The sequence below is a fragment of the Sciurus vulgaris genome (assembly GCF_902686455.1).
Source record: "Sciurus vulgaris genome assembly, chromosome: 13".
Lineage (NCBI taxonomy): Eukaryota > Metazoa > Chordata > Mammalia > Rodentia > Sciuridae > Sciurus > Sciurus vulgaris.
The window spans coordinates 14,226,883-14,249,663 of record NC_136474.1 but is presented as its reverse complement, the minus strand read 5'-3'; the positions used below and the strand labels follow the sequence as shown (position 1 = coordinate 14,249,663).

The following is a 22,781-nucleotide window of genomic DNA, read 5'->3' as shown; positions in this document are numbered from 1 at the left end:
TCACAAGGATGAAAAGGTATCACATATCTTCAGCAAATGTTGCTAGTATAAGGATCATCAGTGATTTGGGGCTATGGCTTTCTTGAATTAAGATAAAATTAGTATTATCTTTATAAGTGGCCCTGGTCCATAATTTCAGATAAATATCTTACAGTACTGGTATAGCTGGGATCTTGAATGGCTCCCAGAGACCATGTATTATATTAAAGGCTTGGTCCCTAGATGATGATACTGGGAAGTGGTGGGACCAGTGATGGAGTCTGATGGGGGGTCCTTAGGTCATTAGAGGTATACCTTTGAATGGAGTAGTGGGACCCTGGCTTCTTCTCGTGTTTCCTGGCAGTGAGTTGAGTGTTCCACCTCACATTCCCGCCATGATGTGCTGCTTTGCCACAGACCCAGAAGCAACAGGGAAACCTCCAACACGCTAAAACCTCCAAAACTGAGACAAAACACATTGTAAGTTGATTATCTTAGGTATTCCATTTTAGTAATGGAAAACTGACTATCACAGTATTCTATAGACTCTGAAAATGAGTCAGCATGAAGCAGCAGATTTTCTGAGTCATAGTTTTATCTTTTGAATGCTACAAGTTAGGTGAACATTGCCAGAGTGCATGTGTTTTCAGGTAATCATAGTGGGGCTACAGTTCTAAATTGTATCCGACTTTGAAGTATTCTTATCTTCTGGATGATCATGTGTGTCTCCTGGTTCTGTTGCTAGAATAGAGCAAGAAGTGCCAGACAACCCTGGTCCTTCCTGAAAGGAGTCCCTGTGCTATGTATTGCCACCAATGGAAGGGAAAAACACATCCACTTTGTGATATTATGAAATAAGCTCTTTCACATCTTTTATCTTGATGTAACCCTCATGCTTTTATTTTTATGTCATGTTGCAGCTTTATCGATATGCTACAGCTCAAGCAACAACCAGCAGAAATTCTCTTCTGATAGATGTAATTGCTGCATATCAAAGATTCTGTTCTCGACCTCCCAAAGGTAAAGCCCCTTAGGTGTAACTGTAATGTTCTACACTTGTTAGAGACATGTGTCCTGAGCAGGTATTTACTACAGGGGTGCATAGGCTTGATTTTAGGATGACTGACATTTCTGTCTTCTGTACCTACTCCTTGACTTCTGACTCAGGTCTGATGACAGCCCTGAAAATGTGGCACCTTCAAATGTAATGCTTTCATATGATGAAATTGGCATGTAATTTGTTAAACTATAGACTTTGATGTCCTTCTGCACAAGAAATGTAATACTTTTAGCTTATCCTTTTAATGATATGTCAACTGTTTTAAAAACAAATGAATATACACAAACCTGATGAATTTAAGTTTGAGCATATGTATATTTTTCCTTTTCTTATAGGATTTGAAAAATATTTTCCTAATGGAAAAAATGGAAAAAAAATTAGTGAACCACAAGAAGTTATGAGAGAAAAAAAAGGTATCTTTTAAAAGATTATCTGTGAGTTTCTTTTTCTCTAATAATTGATGGTGCTTGTTCTGAACAAAAAAAGTTAATCGGTTGTAGAACTGTAGGTTATGAGTACACTGAAAATTTTCCAGACTCTGCATTTCATTTCACCTTAATTTTCTGTTCATATTTCTCTGTCATTTTTCAAATTGAAGTAATTTAAGGTCACTTAGGAGATACTGACCAATAAAATTAAGACTGGTAGATAACAGATAGCTGACATATAATCTAAACCATCGAGAAAAGCCGTAGAAAGCTAATACATGAAGTTATTTGGCACACATTGTGTTACAGTGTGGCGTTTTAAAGTTGTTCCTGAGCCTTCGTTGAACCCTCTCTTATCTTGGGGAGTCACAGAGGTTTTCTTGGGCGGGGTTGATAAGGGGGACGGATGGGCTCAGAGCCTCCGCTCCCGTTTCATGTGTGCAGTACCACAGTGCCTGGCACGCGCTGGCTTCCTTTCTTTTTAGGGAAAGGTCAGGAAACGTGTCAGCCCTGTGGGTTTTGTTGGTAGTGCTGGAGATTGAGCCAGGGCCCCACAGAGGCTGGTGAATCACCGAGCTGCATCCCCAGCCTAGCCATTGTTTGTAAGTGAACTTGCCCTCTAATTGAGAGACATATATATGTTCAAAGAGTGAATGAATGAAAGCAAGGCCAGGGAACACGGGGAATGAGGTATGCTAGTGTGGGTGACGGTGGCCGGGAGGCTGTGCTAGGGAGAGTTGGTGACACGGGCAGCTGGTACAGGGTTTTCCCAGGACGTGGTTGGTATTCTGGATCATGGTTTGGGGACAGATAAATGAAGGTGGGTGTGCTTTATAACTACAACCTGTTGGGTACCTTGTGCATAGCTGTTACTTTGTCCCAGAGTCGTTTGGAATAGTTGCCCAGCCTGAGCAGTTGCTGACTCTGTTTCCCAGTCCTGTGCCACAGCTTCAGGTGCCTGAGGATGATAGGGCCTCTAGTCTCCCCTCCTGCTGCCTGCAAGGGCTTGCTGCATGGTGGTTGAAGACATTAGCCGTGTATTTGTAGGTCATCAAGAGGATAGAGAAGAAGCCAAAAAAAAAAAAAAAAACCAGAAGATGTTAGTAACTGTTAGTTTGTTAGGGCTGCCGTTACAAAGGATCACAGTCTCACTGACTTTGGCAGTAGAAATGGTTTGTCTCATAGTTTTGGATGATTGAAACCCAAAATTAAGGTGTCAGCAGGTTGGTGTCTTCTGAGAGCTGTGAGGAAGAATTGTAGGCTTGCAGAGGGCCATCTGCCTCTTGTGTCTTCACATCATTATCTCTGCATATGGGTGTCTTTGTGCAGATCTCCCATGCTTATAATGATGCTAGTAGATTAGGGCTCGCCCTAATCACCTCATCTTGACTCGATTACTTCTGTAAAAACCCTGTTTTCAAATGAGGTCACATTCTGAGGTACAGAGGGTCAGGACTTCAATGTATAAATTGAGGGGTGACTAATTTCAGTGGCTAATTTCAGATTCTCGCACATGAATTATGCGTGGATGAGGGTGGTTTGTTGTGTGGTGCTGAGCTACCCCTAGCGCAGGTGAGAGTTACTAAAATCAGGCCTTCCCACAGAAGAAACTTGGCATTGTTCACTTTGTAGACTGGGGAAGGGAAGTGGGAGTGCTTACTTTTTAACTTCGAAGGGGGACTCAGAATTGGCTTGACTGTATTTAAATCCCAGCTGTCACTTACTCAGTGTCACTTGACAAGGCAACAAGCTATCCAGTAAGTCACTTTAGCTCCAACTTCTTCCTCTGTAAAATGGATATAACAGTTGCATAGTTCTTGGATCATTGGGGTCATTGGGCACATTCCATGAAATACTATAAGCAAAGTGCTAATCATTTGTCAGTGTATTTTGCAGTAGGTCCTTCATTACACTACATATATGTGGAAACCTTGAGGACAGCTAGGGTGCCCTGCAATGCCCTTTGTTTATGACAGAATCAAAAACAACTGCTACCCCACGCTCTTCTGGAGGAGGAGGTGCTGGTGGAGGAAAACGCCGTGGCAAGAAAGATGATTCTCACTGGTGGTCCAGGTTCCAGAAGGTTTGATCCCAGACTGTGTGCTGGTTTTGAGATTTTGACGTGGTGCTCAGCGTGGGTTGGGAGGGGCTTGTGTCTTGCGTGGCATAGCTCATATTGTGGAATTTTGTTCTTAGGGTGACTTTCCATGGGACGACAAGGATTTCAGGATGTACTTTATGTGGACTGCTCTGTTTTGGGGTGGAGTCATGTTTTACTTCCTCTTCAAGAGCTCGGGCAGAGAAATCACGTGGAAGGACTTTGTCAATAACTATCTTTCTAAAGGAGTAGTAAGTATTTATGTATTGATGGCCACCATGCTTCAAAAGGTGCTTGGTGAGGAGAGAGCAAGAAAGTAACAAATAGCAAGTCGGCCAGACCTGTCCATCATAAAGTTACTGTGTTCACGTTGGGTTTGTCCAGTGACAAAAAGTACTGCAGTCAAGAGACGTGTTTATTTTGACCCACGATCCCCAAATTTATCATAGCATCCTTTCGTTTCACTTCACATTAAGAACTGGTGTTTGGAAGCAGTGCTTCCAGCCGTGGTCCTGGCAGACTTCCATCTGCTTCTGTCTCTGCTCTCCTGCATCTTCCTTCGTGCTGGCGTGTGGCAGCCCCTCAGCCCTTTTTATGTCTCCACTGCTTCTATTTAATCTCCTGTGATCGGAAGCCAGTCAGAGCTATAAAGTAAGAGTAGAGAGGCTCCAGGTGTGGGCTGGGTGGGGCATGTGAACTTTGGAGTTGCTTGTCTGCTGGGAGTCCTGTGTTAACTGCCTGCCAGGTCTTTGCCCAGGTTGACATGTGTCTCAGCACATTCACCATGCCTCCACTTATAAGGCTTGTTATTTTTTGTATTATCAAGAAAACTTTAATAAGCTGCAAACAAAACCATATCATGCCATTGATTGTGAAATGGATCGCAGCTTCTGAGAAGTTAAAACATGGCAAGTGTACATCTTAACATTGATGAATGTCATGTTAGTGGAGAACCAGGATTGGGCCTGCTAGGTAACCTGAGGGAAATTAACCTCCCAGTGCTGGAGTTTTTATCAGTGAAATGCGTAAAATAAAGATGGTAATGCTTACTGAGGAAATGTGAAAAATAATTTAATTTGTAAAGGTTGTACAGGGGAGTAAGGATAGAAATGGTTTACAAACCCAGATACATACTATTGTCAAGAGATCATTGTTCTGAGTGAAACTTCATGTGAGACCAAGATATCTAGGTGAAAGAGTGAGTCCAGCAACGGATGTAACTTACTGTAAAAGAAGAAATACAAATGAAGGGGGGGAAACAGAAAAGAAAAGCATCAGGCCAAACTTAGCTTCTCAGTTAAGTAAATGCAAATTAAAAACAAGAAACCAGTAGGCCATAATTATTAATGAAAAGATGATACCCAGTACTGACAGGATACATGAAATAGGCAGTCATACAGAAAATTTGGCACTGTGTATGAAGAGTCTTAAAGATCCTTACATCCTCAGAACCACTTCAGTGATTTAGTCATAGATGGATTCACATGGTTATTCATTTGAGAGTTTGATTAAAGAAAAATTAAAGAGGAAACAAGTAATGTTCGATAAGAGGGAAATAGTCAATAGCACTGAGAAAGCCTGTTTCCTTTTCATGTCACCTGTTTCCCTTTCAAGTCATAGAAGAATTGAAGAGTGATGATTATAAATGCTGACTTTCTTGATTTTAAAGATACCTATGTGACAAGTGACTAGTCCTTGCAGATACCTTTTTTTACTACATTGAAGAAGTATTTTGGGTCACTTTTAGAGTTGCTGGGAATGGATATGGAATCTTTTCTATTGTTTTGACCATCTATTTAAATACTATTGTATTCTTATTTGATATATTAACATGGTAGAGTAACAACTTATTAATAATGAATCATTGCTGGGCACAGTGGCACACACCTGTAATCCTAGCAGCTTGGGAGGCTGAGGCAGGAGGATTGCAAGTTCAAAGCCAGCTTCAGCAATAGCAAGGTGCTAAGCAGTTCAGCGAGACCCTATCTATAAATAAAATACAAAACTTGGACTGGGGATGTGGCTCAGTGGTTAAGTACCCCTGCGTTCAATCCCCATTACCCCCTATCCTCCCCCAAAATTCATGATTTTATTTATCTTTTTCATGCTTGCTACCCTTTGTTTTCCTCTCAATTCTTTTTTTCATTCTGGTAAAGTACATAAAGCCTAATTTTACCATTTTTTTTTTTTTTTTTTGCATTTTTTTAAGTGTATAGTCAGATATTAAATACATCCATAAAGTGCAGCCATCACCAGCATCCACCTCCAGAACTTCATTTTGTAACTGATTCTTGTTGAACAGGAACACCCACTGTCCCCCTGGGCAACCACCATCCTGTCTTTGTTTCTGTGAGTCTGACTACTTAAAATAAGTCATATAGGTGAAATCATGAGGTATTTGTCTTTCTGTGGTTGGCTTATTTCATTTAGTATAATGTCCTAAAGGTTTGTGTTTGTTAGAATTTCCTTTAAGACTGCAGTGTTCGATTATGGGTATTTGCCACATTTTGCTTATCCATTTATGCATCGGTATGCACTGGGTTGCTTCCGAGTTTTAGCTGTTGTGGACGATGCTATGAACACGGGTAGCCCATATCTTTGAGACCCTGCTTTCAGTTATTTGGGGCATACGCAAAGGAGTGGGATTGCTGGATCAGATGGTAATTCTATTTAATCTTTTCAAAGAACTACTCTGCTGTTTCCACAATGACTGTACAATTTAACACTCCTGTTGATGGTGGGCACACATTCTTGTTTCTTCACATCTTCACCAGTGTTTGTTATTTGTTTTTCAGTAGTAACCACTCCTAGTGGGTGTGAGGTGGTCTCTCATTGTAGTTCTAATTTTGCATTTCCCTAATGATTGATGTTTGATGTTGAGCGTCTTTTCATGTGCTTATGTCCCTTTGTGTATCTTTTTTTTTTTTTTGTATGCCCATTTTGAAGCAGGTTCTTTTGCTGTTGAGTTTTAGGAGTTCCAGTGCTTCTGGATATTAATATCTCATCAGACATAAAATGTGCAAATATTTCTTCCCCTTCTAAAGGCTGCCTTTTTACTCTGTTGATATTGTTTTTTGAGGCACACACAAAAATATTATGGCCTTGTGCATTCTAGGCAAGCACCTACCACTGAGCTGCATCCCCAGCCCTTTTTATTTTTCATTTTGAGATGATCTCACTAAGTTGCTAAGATTGATCTCAAAAACTTGCAATCCTCCTGCCTCAGCCTCCTAAGTCTCTGGGATTACAGGTGTGTATCACCTCACCCAACAAGGCACAAAATTTTTAAATTTTCATGAAATCTGATTTTTCTATTTTTCCATTGTTTCCTGTACCTTTGGTGTCATATCCCAGAAGTTATTACAAATCCAGTTTTATGAAACTTTTGCCCTCCATTTTCTTCTAGTTTACATGGTTTTAGGTCTTGTGGTTAGGACTTTGATCCATTTTGAGTTGATTTTCCATTGAATGGTTTGACTCCCTTGTTGCAAGTCATTTGACTACATATGTGAGGATTTATTTCTGGACTCTTGCAGATTTTTTTCCCCTTTAGTTCTTGGGATCAAACCCAGAGCCAACACATACTAGGCAAGTGCTCTACTACTGAGCTGTTTCTGGTCTTTTTCATTCTGTTATATTGTCTGTTTTTATGCTAGTACCATACTTTTTTTTTTTTTCCCTAATTGATTATATCCAGAATTTGACATTTATTATTTGTGGACTGCAGTTGCCCACAGGTAACTAAAACCGTAGAGAACAAAACTGCAACTAAAAGGGGGGACTGCTGGAGTCAGGTATGACTCCAAAGCCCAATCTTAATTATAAAACTGCAGTGCCTGCTTCTCCTCTTCAGCACACATACACTATGATTTACTTTCCTATTGACCTACTGTAAGCCAGATATGTATACTATTACTGTATGTATTGCTATTGTAAATAACTCCATAATATCTTTTTTTTTTTCTTTTTTAGCATTGCAGATTGAACCCAGTCATATGCACTACTGCTGGGCTGTACCTGTTATCCCACAAGTTTTTTTTAATCTGACCCTATTTTGGTTTTGTGGTGCTAAGGATCAAACCCAGGTCCTTCCACATGCAAGCACTTTACCCCCAGCTACATCCCCAGTCCTGGACAATTACCTTGTTGCCAACACTTGTTTGAAAATAAGTAGGGAAATTAGCTCACGTATACAAAACCGGCAAGTAGTAGGGACACGCTCCAATGTAGCATTCATCTACATTTTTTTTTTTCCTCACAGAAACAGGGTCTTGCTATATATTGCCCAGGCTAGCCTTGAACTTGAAATCCTCTTGCCTCAGTCTCCTGGGTAGCTGGGATTATAGGCATGCACAACTGTACCTGGCTTTCTTTCACATAGAATGAATAATTACAGAGCTAGGAATGTAGTTCTGGCTGGGGATGTAGCATGGGCGAGGCCCTGGGTTCAGTCTCCCCTGCAGCAAAACCAAACGAATAGTAACAAACAGGCTGAAGGAAAACAAAGGAATTACGGAAATACCACAGGGACAGTCTAAAACAGCATTTGCTGACAAGCTCATGTTGTTCAACATTAGCAGGCAGAAGGAATAGGGGGAAAAAATAAAGGTGAGGCTATCACAGAGAAGCCAACTTACTATATTAGCTAGGTTTTATGAAAGATCACACATCATATATTAATGGTCTCACCAATAATGATTCCCATTTGCAATCAACATTTCAAAAATTAGAAGTTTTATACATATATAATGTATATAAAATGTTGCTAGTTCCTTAATTTCTAAATCATGCTCATTCACACATTAACTGCCTGAAATATATATAAACATTATTTTATGAGAAGGCAGAATATATACATTATCTCAACTATACAAAAAGAAAACAGGTCCAAAATAGTGTTAAGGGACTAACTTAGTTAAAACTACAAAACTAAGTGTGTTTATATGCAATTTAAATCCCTGCATTCCCATTACCTTTTTTTTTTTTTCAGCTAAATTTTGTAGAGACAATATCTGCTCTTACATTTTCCACTCATTAAAGGCATCACTACCCTGTCACTCAAGTCAGACCTCCTCCTCCTTTACCAGCCCCCACCTCTGATCATCAAGTGTTAACAAGATGCCTTCCTCGGTTTCTCTGGAACAGATCTCTTCATTAGTTTCCTTTCACAAGTCCATTTCTTCATAAGTCTGTTGTGTGAGATTTTAATTGCTCTGTCAGTTTTCTCTTCTTTAGTCAGATGACAGCTGGCCTGCTGAATCAGGGTGCTTTGTCTTGATTTCATATTCCAGCCTGTACTGAACGTAATCCAGATCAGTTAGCCTTCTGGAACATCAGTTTGAGCTTATTGACCTCCACCTCCATGTTGAATAGTTGACCCCATACTGTTTTGAGTGCTGTAACTTTGTGGTAAATGTTAAAATCCAGAAGTGTGAATCCTACAACTTTGTTATTTTATTTTATTTTATTATTTAATTTAATTCAATTTAATTTTTTTGTTTATTTTTCTTGTGGTACTGGGGATTGAACCCACAGGTGCTTAACTGTTGCCCTTTTTAATATTGTATTTAAAACCAGGGCCTTGATAAGTTGCTGAGGCCGACTTTGAATTCGCAGACTCCCTGCCTCAGCCTCCTAAGCTGCTGGGATTACAGGAGTGCACCACGGCACCTAGCTGTTATTCTTTTTCAAGATTCGGTTGGCTCTTCCTTTGAGATGCCATATAAATTTTAGGGTGGTTCTATCCATTGCTGGAAAAAAAAACTTCATTGAGATTTTCATAGGGATTGCTTTAACTCTGAATTGCTTTTAGTATTAACATTGTATCAGCATTCTTTTAATTTATGAGTGTGGATGTGTTTCTATTTGTATCTTTAATTTCTTTCTAAATGTTTTTATGCTTTTTGGTGGTGTTGTAAGTGGAACTGTTAATTTCCTTTTCAGATTATCCATCGATAGTGTATAGAAATGCAGTTGAATTTTGCATGTTAACTTCGTATCCTGCTATTTTGCCTAGTTCGTTGATTAATTCCAGCTTTTGTTTGGGAGTTTCTACATAAATAATCATGTCATCTGCTAACAGATGATCTTGCACCTTCCTTTCAATTTTGGATGCCTTTTGCTGCTTTTTCTTGCCTAACTCTGGCTAGAACTTCCAATAGTGTTAAATAGAACTGGTGAAAGTGGGTGTTTTGCCTAATTCCTGATTTTAGAGGAAAAACTTCCAGTCTTTCACCATTGAGTAGGGTGCTTACTGTGCATTTTCTTTTCTTTTTAAAGTTTTTCAGTTGTAGATGTACACAATATCTTTATTTATTTTATGTGGTACTGAGGATTGAGCCCAGTGCCTCACGTGTGCTAGGCAAGCGCTGTAACTGTGCATTTTCATGTACAACTTTATTATGTTGATGTAACCTCTTTCTAGTTTGTTGAGATTTTTATGAGATGATGTTGAATTTGGTCAAATGCTTTCTTATACATCAGTTGAGATGATCATGTGGTTTTTTCCCCTTCACTCTGTCAATGTGATGTGATGTTGATTGATTTTTGTACACTGAACCATCCTTACCTTAGAGAAGTATATCTCACTTAGACATGATGTGTGTCATATTCCTTTTAAAAGTGCTGAATTTGGCTTGCTGATATTTTGTTAGGGATTTTTGCATGTGTGTTCATAGCAGGTATTGGTTTGTAGTTTTCTTTTGGTAGAGTCTTTAGTTTTGGTATCAGGGGAATGCTGGCTTCATAGAATGAGTTAGAAAGTGTTGCCTCCTCAGTTTTTTGTAAAAGTTTAAGAATTACTAGAGTTAGTTCTTTAAAAGTTTGGTAGATTTCACCAATGAAGCCATGAAATCCTGGGCTTTTCTTTATCAGATTTTTTTATTGTTGGTTGAATATCCCTACTGTTTTTAGGTCTGTTCAGATTTTTCTCTTTCTTTATAGTTTACTTTTGGTAGGTTTTTCATTTGCGGGAATCTGTTGAATTTGTCTAGGTTATTCAATTTATTGGTCTGTAGTAGTTCATAGAACTTAAAACCATTTGATTTTTAAAAATCAATTATGTCCTTACTTATTTGAGTCTTTTCCCTTTTTTTTTCCTTTGTTCACCTAGCTACAGGTTTGTTAGTGTTGTTGATTTTTTTTTCCCCAAAAAAACCTACTTTTGGTTTTATTGTTTTTCTCTTGTTTTCCTGCACATTGATTTTCTCTCTACTTCGTCTCTATCATTGCCTTTTTTCTGCCAGCTTTGGGGTTAGTTTGTTTTTTCTCTGGTTCCTTGAGTTGTGAAGTAAGTTTTTAGCTTGAGATCTTTCTTGTATGTTTGTTTATTTCTTTATTTTTTTGGCACTGGGGATTTAACCCAAGGGTACTTAACCACAGAGCCACATCCCCAGCCCTTTTTATTTTGAGACACAGTCTCACTAAGTTGCTTAGTTGCTGAGGCTGGCCTCCCCAGCCACTGGGATGACAGGTGTACATCATTGTTCCTGGCTCTCTTGTTTTTGAATGTAAAAACTTATAACTATAAATTCCCACCTTATTCTGCTTTTGCTGTGTCTTGAAAGCTTTGGTATGTTGTTTTTGTTTTCATTCATCTCCAAGTATTTTCTGAATTTCCTTGTGATTTCTTCTTAGATTCATTGATTATTTAGGAATGTGTTGTTTACTTTCCACAAATTTGTGATTTTCTGGTTTTCCTTCTGTTACTGATTTTTGCCTCTGTACTGTTATGATTAGTACTTTGTATGATCCCTATTTTCAAAATCCATGGATAAATTTTGGCCTATGTATGGTCTGCCTTGGACGACATCACATGTGCACTGGGAAAAGGGCTTGTATTCTGTTGTGTGGAGTGTTCTGTGTGTGTCGTGTCTAGTTGCTTTAAGTCCTTTCTTTTCTTACTCATCTTCTGTCTGTCTGTCCTCTCCATTATTGGGAGTGGAGTGTAGAAGTTGTCAGCTTTTATTGTAGTGCTATTTTTCTCTTACATCTTACCAATTTAAAAAAAAAATTTAATTGAGATGGACACAATACCTTTATTTTATTTATTTATTTATATTTATGTGGTGCTAAGGATCGAACCCAGTGCCTCACACGTGCTAGGCAAGTGCTCTACCACTGAGCCACAACCCCAGCCCTCAGTTTTTGATTTATATATTTGAGTGCTCCATTCTTATGTTTATTACTGTTATAACATCTTATGATGTTGAACCTTTTATTAACATACAGTGTATTTTGTCTCTTGGAACCATTTTTTTATTTAAGGTTTATTTTTCATCTCCCGCCCCCCCACCCCCAGTCTTACAAACTTTCTTTTGCAATCACTTGGAATAAAAAGCAGATACTGTAGATATAGAAATGGAAAAAAGCAATACAGAATGAGCTTCACGGTCTCTTTGTTCTCGTCATGGGGCATTTTGTGAGAGAGTAAAGGTTAGTTCTAATTATAAACATAACCTGAAAGCATCCTAATTTATATTGATCAATTATGGGTATTTTGTGCATTTATCTATCTCTTAAGGTGTATTTTTTCAACTATTGTTAGCTTTGTGATGTGTTCCATAATTATATCTGTGATCATAGCCTTCAGATTTAATCTGATTCTTCAATTTAAAGAATTATCCCTGGTTTCGATATTCCAGAATTTCATTGAAGTTCTGATTTGTCTATAATATGACGATGCTAAACTGGGTACTAAGGTGAGAAACTCATTAAATCTCTGCCAGAAAGTTCACTTTTAGCATCAGTGTTCACTTTAAAATTTTTTTGTTGTTGTTGTGGCTGAACACAATACCTTTATTTGTGTATTTTTATGTGGTGCTAAGAATCGAACCCTAGTACCTCACACATGCCAGGCAAGTGCTCCACCACTGAGCTACAACCCCAGCCACCAGTGTTCACTTTTATGATTTAAAAAAATGAGTTCCTTGTATGCTTTATTTATAGATAATTATTACCTGGCTACTTGTTCATTTCTCTACTAATTATTAGCTTTTCGGTGTTTTTGGAATAGACAGTTTCCCTGAAGTAGGACATTAGTAATGTTGTATTCCATAGACTTAATTTCTCAGAACTTCATCCTATATATGATTTCTAGATCATCTCCTGATCATAATTTTTAAAAAAAATACTCTTAGTTGTAGATGGATACAGTATCTTTATTTAGTTTTTTATGTGGTGCTGAGAATCGAACCTTTTATTTTTTTTTAATAAAGCACTCTTATTTTTTACTTTCACTTTTTATTTACTTATTTTTTTATGTGGTGCTGCTGAGGATGGAACCCAGTGCCTCACACGTGCTAGGCAAGTGCTCTGCCACTGAGTTACAGCTCAGTCTATTATTTGGATCTAAAGTGAATCTGAACAGCATATTGTAGTTGCATAATGTTTTTAAAATCCATTCTCAGTGTCTTATATTGATTAGAGGATTTAATCTATTTATATTTAAAGTGTTTACCAGTATGGAGGAACTTTGGTCATTTACTCTTTTTTTCCTATATGTCTCAATTGCTTTTTTGCCCCCTCATTTCTTGCATTACTACCTTTTATATTTAGTTTTTTATTGTTGTTATTGTTATGTAGTGAGATGTTGCCCCGCATTTTCTGCATTACTGTCTGCATCAGTCTTTTAAATTATGTAGAAAACAATATATGGAGGTACAGTCTAAGTTACAGTGATGTTAACTTTTACAATATTTTGTATTTACCAATTTTTAGATCTTTCATTCTTCATGTGGCTTTGAGTTATTCTCTGTGATGTTTTTTCTTTCTTTTTGCATAAATTGCATGAGCATTTCTTGTAGCACAGCTCTAGTGGAGAGAAACTCCCTGGGCTTTTCTTTATCTGGAACTGTGTTCATTCCTCCCTTTTTTGAAGGACAGTTTTGCCAGGCATATCATTCTTGGCTTACAGCTTTTTAAATTTTACCACTTTATTGGCCCTGTGTCTGATGAGAAATTTACTCAGACTCTTACTCAGGATCCCTTGTAGGTGATGAGTTGCTTCTCTTATTGCTTTTGAGATTCTCTTTGTCTTTGATGTTTTTTATAATGTGGGTCTCTGAGTTCATTTTACTTAGAATTCCTTGAACTTGGATGTTTTTATTCTTGTCTTTCATCAAATTTGGGGAATTTTCAACCATTATTAAAAAGAGATGGTCTCTGTCCCTTCCTCTGTCTTTCTCTCTCCCCCTCCCCTCCCCCTCCCCCCTCCCCTCTCCCCCTCGCTTGCACTCTGTCTCCTTCCCTCTCTCCTTCTCCCCCTTGCTGTCTCTCTCCCTCTCTTTCCCCCTCTTTCTCACTGTCTCGCTCTCTCCCTCCCCTCCCCACCTCTGTCCCTGTTCTTGCGCGTTCTCTCTCTCTCTCTCTCTCTCTCTCTCTCTCTCTCTCTCTCTCTCTCTCTCTCTCTCTCTCTCTCTCTCTCTCTCTCTCGCCGTCTGTGTCCCCCCCACTGTTTCGCTTCTCTCCCTCTCTCCACCCCCTCGCCATTTTGCTGTCTCTCTCCCCCTTTCTCCCTCTCTCTCCCCTCCTCTCTCTCTCCCCCCTCTTTTTCCCCCTTCCTTCCCCCTCCCTCTCTCTCCCTCTTTCTCACTGTCTCTCTCTTGCTGTCTCTCTCCTTTTCTCTCTCCCCCTTTCTCCCCCTCTCTCCCTCTTTCTTACTGTTTCTCTCTCTCTCCCTTTCTCTCCCCCTCTTCCCCTCTCTCTCCCTCTTTCTCACTGTCTCTCTCTTGCTGTCTCTCTTTTCCCCCCTTCCTTCCTCCTCTCCCCCTTTCTCCCCTCTCTCCCTCTTTCTCACTGTCTGCCTTTCTCTCTCCCTCCCCCCTTTCTCCCCCTCTTCCTCTCTCTCCCTCCCTCCCTCCCTCTTTCTCACTGTCCCTCCCCCTCTCCCCCTCCCCCCTCTCTCCCACTCTCTCTCCCTCGTTCTCACTGTCTCTCTCTCTCTCTCTCACTGTCTTGCTCGCTTGCTCTCGTCCTTCCATCCTTCCGTCCTTCCTTGACGTCTTCACTGGATGAGCTGGTCTGCCTGATGGTGTACTACAGGTCCCTTTACTCCATTCACTTTTCTTCAGATTTTTCTTTCTTCACTGGTTCTTCTGCCAACTCAAAGCTGCCTTTGAATTCCCCTAGTGAATTTTTCATTGGAGTTGTACTTTTCAGCTCCAGAATTCCTCATTTCTGTTAAGGTTTTCTATCTCTTTATTGATATTCGTTTGGTTTGTGTATCATTTTCTTGACTTTGTCCATTAATTCTCTGAGCATTTTTAAGGCAGTCATTTTAAACTCTTTGTCTAGTATGTTTGCCGTTGGCACTTTCTCAGGGACGATTGGTTCACTTTTTTCCTTTGAATGGGCTGTGTCTTACTATTTTGTCATATGCCTTGTGATGTCATCATTGAAAACTAGACATTCGAACATTTGAATCTGATAGTATAGCTGAACATCAGATTCTTCCCTTTCCCCCAGGGTTTGCTGTGTTTTTTTGTTCGTTATTATTATTATTATGGACTGTTTCTGTGGCAAGGATCAGCCTAAGGAGTAGACCTAAGGTTTGCTGAGGTCTTTTCTGAGCCTGGCCTTTCCCTTAACATTCATGGTCTGATTTTCCCTGTTTAAGCAGTTGCTTTGAATGTCCTGGTCTTTAACATCTGGCTGCAGACGGGGGAAGAGAGATAAAGAGGAGAAGAAGGCATTGGCCCTGTAGATTCCCTAGCACGCGCTTCATTCGCAGGAGGGGAACGGCATCAGCTGCACCCCTTTGCTCCTCTGTCATCAGAAGCAGCATTCAGAGCGCAGCCTTCTGGTCTGTGGAGACAGGCTCCTTGAGCCTACCCTCAGGCACGCTCCATGGCAGCTGCTACAGGTGCGTGAGCATAGCGGTCTGTCCTGGGCTGGGAGTGGGCCACAGGTGACCAGCTGAGATTCCAGTGAACTCCAGATTTCTAAAATAATTACACAGAAAGATTCTACCGGGTAGTCGTGTCATGGAGAAGTAGATTCCCGTGCTTCCTGCTCTACCGTCTTCCTGGAATTTTCTTATCTACTCAGATTTTTCTCCCTCCTTACTGAGGATTGAACTCAGGTCCTCGTGCATGCTAGGCAAGCACTCCACCACTGAGCCACATCCCCAGCCCTTTTTTTATTTTATTTTGAGACAGGATCTTGCTCAGTTGCTGAGGCTGGCCTCAAACTTGCAATCCTCCTGCCTCAACCTTGCCAGTCACTGGAATTACAGATGTGCACCACTGTGCCTGATTCTACTCAGATTTTTGGAGCAAGTGTTCATTTCATGAAAGCGAGGATGTTATATGCATAATTCTCAGATGTTGTGGGGAGCCAGCGTTCTCACAAGCAACTCTTGCCAAGGTGCGGAAGGGACTGCAGTAGTCCTTCCCAGGTTGCTAACCAGTGCTTGAGAGGAGTCTCCTTGGAGCCAGCTGTCCTGACCTACTGGCTCTTTGGAGTCAGTCTGCCCCTCCCAGGCAGCTTTATAGGGGATAGGACTCTTTTCATCATTCCTTTCCAGACCAAAAAACAGTTCCTCCCCCAGGTCAGGTCAGCTTCTCTACTTTCTGTTTATCATTTGTATCTTCCAGATTTACTGATAGAGCACATAGTGAGAAGTAGGCCTGTCTCAAAGGACTTCATTCCCCTCCTGCGAATGAAGCGCGTGCTAGGGAATCTACAGGGCCAATGCTTTCTTCTCCTCTTTATCTCTCTTCCCCCGTCTGGAGCCAGATGTTAAAGACCAGGACATTCAAAGCAACTGCTTATACAGGGAAAATCAGACCATGAATGCTAAGGGAAAGGCCAGGCTCAGAAAAGACCTCAGCAAACCTTAGGTCTACTCCTTAGGTCCTCGGGATGAGGTGTTTAAGAATGTTCTTAAGAATCTGACATACTTAGTGATTAAAGAAAGCAAGTTTAAACCATTTTATACTCATAGAGTGGTAAAAATGAAAAAGTCTTATAATCAAGTGATGGTGAAGATATGGAGTAATAAGAATGGTTTGCTGGTACACGTGAATTGGAGAGCCCCTTGGTGACGTTTCCTCAGGTGTCTGCCTTTGGGTATGCATTCCTGGGGAGTGTGTGCAGTGTATGCAGGAAGGGGTGATCCTGAGCGTCGTTTACAATGAAGCATCCTATCTGCAGGGAATGCATAAGGATCTTGGGGTGTACTCACCAAATGAAACACCCTACAGAATGAAATGTCAGTGTGGGTAACCACATGGATGTGATGTTGGGAGGAAAGGAAAGGGGGAGAACAGATACAAAACAAGATGCTTGTTTAAGTTCAAAAGCAGGCCAGAGCGAGTGGATGTTGTCAGGGTTACGAGGTGTGTGGTACAGGTGTAAGGGCAGGTCGGGGAGCCCTGCCACACATGCTGTCCCCCAGGAGAGGGGTGCTGGGGAGTCTCCCTAGCATTGCGGGTGAAACTGTGGGGTATATGGTGTGATTATTTTTTGTGTGTCTGGAATGTCATATTCCTTTTAAGTGAGCTTAAAAGAACATTTGAAATATTTCTTTAAATTTATGCTTGAATGTTTAACTTTTTAAATTTCCAGGTAGACAGACTGGAAGTTGTCAATAAGCGTTTTGTTCGAGTGACTTTTACACCAGGAAAGACTCCAGTTGATGGGGTAAGTCATTTTATTGATTGAGTGAATCAGCCATGACTTCACTTTGCAGATCTGGAACTGAGCGAAAGTCCCCTTCACATTGCAGCGGGTGTGCCCCCTGGAGACAGAGTGGGGCAGTGCAGCAGCAGCGAGGAGCCCTGACAGGTGGGATCTGCCCTGTGAGTTAGTGATGGGGCTGCACCTCTGAAGTGCTCGTGGTCATGCCGTTCACTGAACAGTGGTTCACAGAGTTTGCTGGGATCCTGGCTCTCAGCGTCTTACCCAGTGGACAGCAGAGTTAGGGGCTGCTCAGGTGGGTGTGGTTAAGCTGCTAGGTACATGTTTTAGGGCATGAAGCCACATAAATTTCTTATCTTTCTCAGAGAACAACTTACCAGGAGCTATTGTTATATGAAACTTCCCATCTTTTATTTTTAGAGAGAAGTTCCTTGCTTAGAAACACTGATTGGTGAGAAGAATATAGAATGACATGTTGATCTTTTCTGAGTTTCATATGTTAATGTTTTATGGTTTTTTTTAAATCACTACTTTTAAAAAACAATTGCAGGCTAAAGGAGAGCAGAGTTTTTCGTGCAGTAAATTGAGGCTGATACTTGTAACCCGTGTGATGCTTGTGCCTGGAACATAAGCACTTTTTATCTAGTCAAACCCTAGGCATGAGCTGTTGCAGTCACCAGCACCTTATGGCAGAGAGCGGTTTGACAGTGCTGGGGACACTGCCTGGGTCAGATCCAGCCTCTTACTGCGTACATAACATGGGCAGTGGGCAGGTTAAGTCAGTGCCGTGGTTTCTCACGCGTAAGAACTGGAGCTCAGGCTGGGGCTCCGTTGTAGAGTGCTTGCCTAGCACTCATGAGGCACAGCTTTCTATCCTCAGCACCTCATAAAAAAATAAACACATAAATAAAGGTATTGTCTATGACTGAAAATATTAAAAAAATAAAATAAAAAGAATTGAAGGTCATTTTCAGCAGTAGACACTAATACAATATGGAACACATTCAGCCCTCTGTGTCCATGGGTTCTGCTTTCATAGATTTAGTCGACTGCAGATTGAAAATATTTGGGAAAAAAATTTGCATCTGCACTAAGCGTGGACGGATTTTTTTTCCCCCATCATTATTTCCTAAATCATAAAGTATAATAACCGTTTATGTAGCATTTACATTGTGTATTAGGTATGAATTAAACCACAGAGGAGGAGGTGTGTAGATTATTTGCGATTACCACGTCATTTTATAAAAGGGACTTGAGCATCTGCAGATTTTGGCATTTATGGATACCAAGGAGTGGTTGTGCTCGTGTCCTCTCTAGTATAGCAACCATTCCCCGAGTCCCTTAGGTGTCCCTCCCTAGGGCCCCCGGATTCCCCAGCTCTAGGGGACCGAAGGGTGCTGCCTGGACAGCGTGGCAGTTGTGTTCTGACCGTGTGCGCTCAAGTCTTTCTTGTAGTTCAGACTCTGTCTGTCACCCTGTTGCTGCTTCTTGGGGTGGTTCTGCAGATTGAGGGAGTTGATGTATGTGAAGGACTTAGAACAGTGCCGGGCACTCAGTGAGTGCTCAGTGAGCCTCAGCTGTAATTGTCACGTACGCTTGTTTTCAGTTTGGGAAGAGGGAAAGAAGGCATTTTTATCTGTAAAGAGGGTTATCTTTTTAATAGTCTTTTTATTCTGTTCTTTGAATTTATAATTTTAGAGCCACAGGAAAATACTGCTAAAGAAATGCTTATTTGTTAAGGACTGCCAAATGTTCTCACTGAGTGACTTAATCACCCCTTCATTAAAACCAGGCTCTATTACTGGCATTTTTAAAAGTTTTAAACCTTTACTGTTTCTGAAAGCTTCTTTAAAAAGTCAGCCCTCCAAGTGAATTACATCATTTGTTTCCACTTCATTCTTAGGGTATTTGTTTTTTCTGTTTTTATAGCAATATGTGTGGTTTAATATTGGCAGTGTAGACACCTTTGAGCGGAATCTGGAAACCTTACAGCAAGAATTGGGCATAGAAGGGGAAAATCGGGTGCCTGTTGTCTACATAGCTGAAAGTGACGGGTAAGAAGTGCTTTTTAAATATGGTTTGAAAACTGCTGTGATGGTTCATCATGTCTCATGTCACTAGGTAGCAGAGTTACACATTAGATTCTCAAACAGCCCTTTCTCAATTTGGCCAGTCTTTAAAAATTAGTTTGTGTACAAGATTGATTCATTTTATACACGTTGACATTTGTCTTGATTAAGCAATGGTTTGGGTATTAACGTCCAGGGTCCTGTCCATATAGGGTCCCTTTATATGAAATAGTTGCATTTCCACCTTTTAACTATCATTTATATTTCATAGTTTTCCAGGGTTTTAAGTGATTCTTCCTCTCTCATCAGAGCTACTTCTTCCCTTGGAGGTTATTAGTCTTTAATAACACCACTTAGAAGTCTGAGTGACTGCTCCATGTATTTCAAACATTTTTTGGGTGGGGGGTGTGGCTCAGTGAGATAAACACTTGTTTAGCATTCAACAAAACCAGTCTTTGAGGTCATTTGGAAGTTATTTTTGTCTTAGAGTGCTCATTCACACACACCCACCCTGTGGACAGTTACTTCATTTGTATTACATGCAGAGAATTTAATTAAATGCTGTAAAATTACCAGTTCTGAAGTAAAATCAGAAAGAAATCTTAATTTTTTTGTGTATGTTAAGAAGAGCAAAAAACAACCTGGTGGCTAGGGTGTCGATTGCGCTGGTAACGTCATTCAGATCTGGGGATTTCACACAGTCTGCCTGCACTATGTGATGCCATGTAGCGTGGGGACGCTTCACAGAGGATTCACCCCAGCCCTGAGGGTGTGAGATGATGACTTCATGGCTCAGCCGCAATGCTACACAGGCTGAATATCCCTTGTCTGATATACTGGGACCAGATTTCACATTTGCAGATTTTTTAAGATTTTTGAAATATTTGCCTAGACTTTGTCAGTTGAGCATCCCTAATCTGAAATCCAAAATGCATCAAATCCTAACATTTTTGAGCATCATGTTGATATTCAGAAAATTTCAGATTTTCAAGCATTTCAGATTAGGGGTGCTCAGAACCTGTGCAGACTTCTGTTATACCAGTCTTTAAACTTTTCTTATCAATGCAGCTTTTTTTCCTTTTTCTCCAGAAATAAACCAAAGGTAAATTTTTCATGGTTCTCACTGTTTGTTTTAGCAGCATTGAAAATTTCATAATAAAAAAATTAAAATTAGTTTTGGTTTTCACCTAAATCACATACAAAGTTTTGATTTAATTGCTGCATAAGTTCAACTAAACTGTATTAACCAATATAACTTTCCTCTGAGGCTAACACCAGGATCATGTTAAAATTCTTGAGTAATGCAAAAGAAATGTCTCTGAAGCCCAGATATAATGACAGCAAATAACAGTACTGTGCTTAAATGGTGGTTATTGGGATAAGAATAAAATATTAATAGACAGTGTGCATGTTAAGAATGGGTTTCTCTCTGGTATTATCTTTTGTGATTCTCCACCAGTGGTGGTAACACCAAGATTCTCCACGTGCCTCAGATAAAATATTAGAATGTTTAGGGGTTTGGGGGGATTTTTTTGTTGTTGTTGTTTTTGTTTTTTGATATTTTTAGTTGTAGTTGAACATAAAAACTATTTATTTTTTTTATGTGGTGCTGAGGATTGAACCCAGGGCTCACCCGTGCTAGGCAAGCACTCTGAACCACAACCCCAGCCCATTTAGCTTTTTTAAAAATCAAAACTGTTTGCAATCACATCTGAAGCAGCTGGAAAAACATGTACATTGCAGAACCGTCTTAGCAAAACCCATATCCTGTCGTCCCTCCAGCTCTTTTCTGCTGAGCATGTTGCCTACGGTGCTCATCATTGCTTTTCTCCTGTACACCATAAGAAGAGGGCCCGCAGGCATTGGGCGAACTGGCCGGGGCATGGGTGGCCTCTTCAGTGTTGGGGAAACTACAGCCAAGGTCTTAAAGGATGAAATAGATGTGAAATTCAAAGATGTGGCTGGTTGTGAGGAGGCCAAGCTGGAGATCATGGAATTTGTAAATTTCTTGAAAAACCCAAAGCAGTATCAAGACCTAGGAGCAAAAATTCCAAAGGTAAGATGCACTTTCAGAAGATTAACTCAAAAGCCTTTTTAAGTATTTCTTGGTCTCTGAAGTTGTCATTTTACGAAGTTTGATTATTTTAAGTAGCCACTTTTCTCTTAGTTTCTGCCTGACTTGAGTGTTTTGGTCTGTTTCTGTGTATGTGTTTCTATGTGAGTGTGCCTCGTTGGATGGATTTTGTGTATTCCTGCAAGAATTTGTTTGTTTTCTCCTCCTGGCAGCCTTCCCCATCCACCTTCTTCTCCTTCCAGTCTGATTTAGACACTCCACCCCTTAGCGACACAGTCCCCTGGAGCCTATCACACTCTGCTGTCCACACGTTCCCTTTCCACAGACCCCTGTGGACCATCTGCTCCAAGGGTTTTGGCTCAGGGGATGGTGAGGAGAGACAGCACTAATGGTCACCTTCTCTGCTCCCAGAAGGTACCCACAGACACTGTGCCAGGGACAGGGTCTGTGCCTTGGGGACTAGTCCCTAAGATCTAGGCACCCAGGTCTAGGCACAAACAGAAACTTCATTATTTATTGAGTGGATCAACTAGCTGCTCAGTAAATGAATAAAAATGTCTAAGTCTGTTTATAATCCTTTAGTAAAGTTTACTTTAAAGGAATCCCTTGTAAAGGGAAACGTTTTCTTTATTTTCATTTCCTATTTATATGGATAAAAAGTCATATCTCATGATTCTGTGCTTTTCTGTCACTTAACACCCATTTTTATCTTACCTAGGCATCTCTACAACTAATATAATGGTTTTTATATCATTTAAATGAAGTTTTTTTCTTTTTAGTTAATTTCATCATCAGTATTTGACTTTTTTTACTGTACTTCTGAGACTTTCTTTTTTCCCCTCCTGGTACTGGGGATTGAACCCAGGTATACTCTACCACATTCTCAGTCCTTTCTTATTTTTTGAGACAAGGTCTTACTAAGTTGCCCAGGCTGGCCACAAGCTTGGAATCCTCCTTCCTACCTCAGCCCCCCAGGTTGCTGGGATTACAGGCATTCATCATTGTGCTTCTTCTTAACAGACTTTTAAAGAAGAAAATAAAGTTTCAAAAAATACCTTAAAGTTTTCTTGTAAAGTCTGGGGGGAAAAAAAATCTCTTAACCATACTGTCTACCACCCGTGCGTGATATTTGGAAATACAGTAACCTATATATTTATGAGAAAGAGAGGGCCCTGTTTATAGCTAGTCACTTAATAGAAAATAAACATAAAAGTGAAGTCACGTACTGGGTTTAAAATACACATTCATCTCTGCTAAAAATGTACTGACGTGTACATGAAAGTAGAAAGTCAGTGGTTGGATTTAGTGATTGTTGGGATTCAAAAGCCAACTTTACCTGTAAAGAGTAAAAGAATTATGTGAATTAGGAGACAGCTTGCATTTGTCTCCATGAATTATTTAAGTAAATTTCCATTGGTTCATTAGTAGATTCTAG

At 40.2% G+C, this 22,781-nt stretch overlaps 1 protein-coding gene across 2 annotated transcripts in view; it reads left to right on the top strand.

Moving 5' to 3' along the window:
* AFG3L2 (AFG3 like matrix AAA peptidase subunit 2) overlaps positions 1-22,781 on the top strand; it is a 45,208-nt gene that overhangs the window by 4,327 nt on the left and 18,100 nt on the right. For both annotated transcript variants that reach the window (XM_079108848.1, XM_079108849.1), the window contains exons 2-8: positions 900-999; positions 1,375-1,452; positions 3,444-3,550; positions 3,664-3,816; positions 17,132-17,206; positions 19,133-19,257; positions 21,055-21,328. In XM_079108848.1, the coding sequence (XP_078964974.1) occupies positions 900-999; positions 1,375-1,452; positions 3,444-3,550; positions 3,664-3,816; positions 17,132-17,206; positions 19,133-19,257; positions 21,055-21,328 (912 nt within the window). The remainder of the gene's footprint in view (positions 1-899; positions 1,000-1,374; positions 1,453-3,443; positions 3,551-3,663; positions 3,817-17,131; positions 17,207-19,132; positions 19,258-21,054; positions 21,329-22,781) is intronic.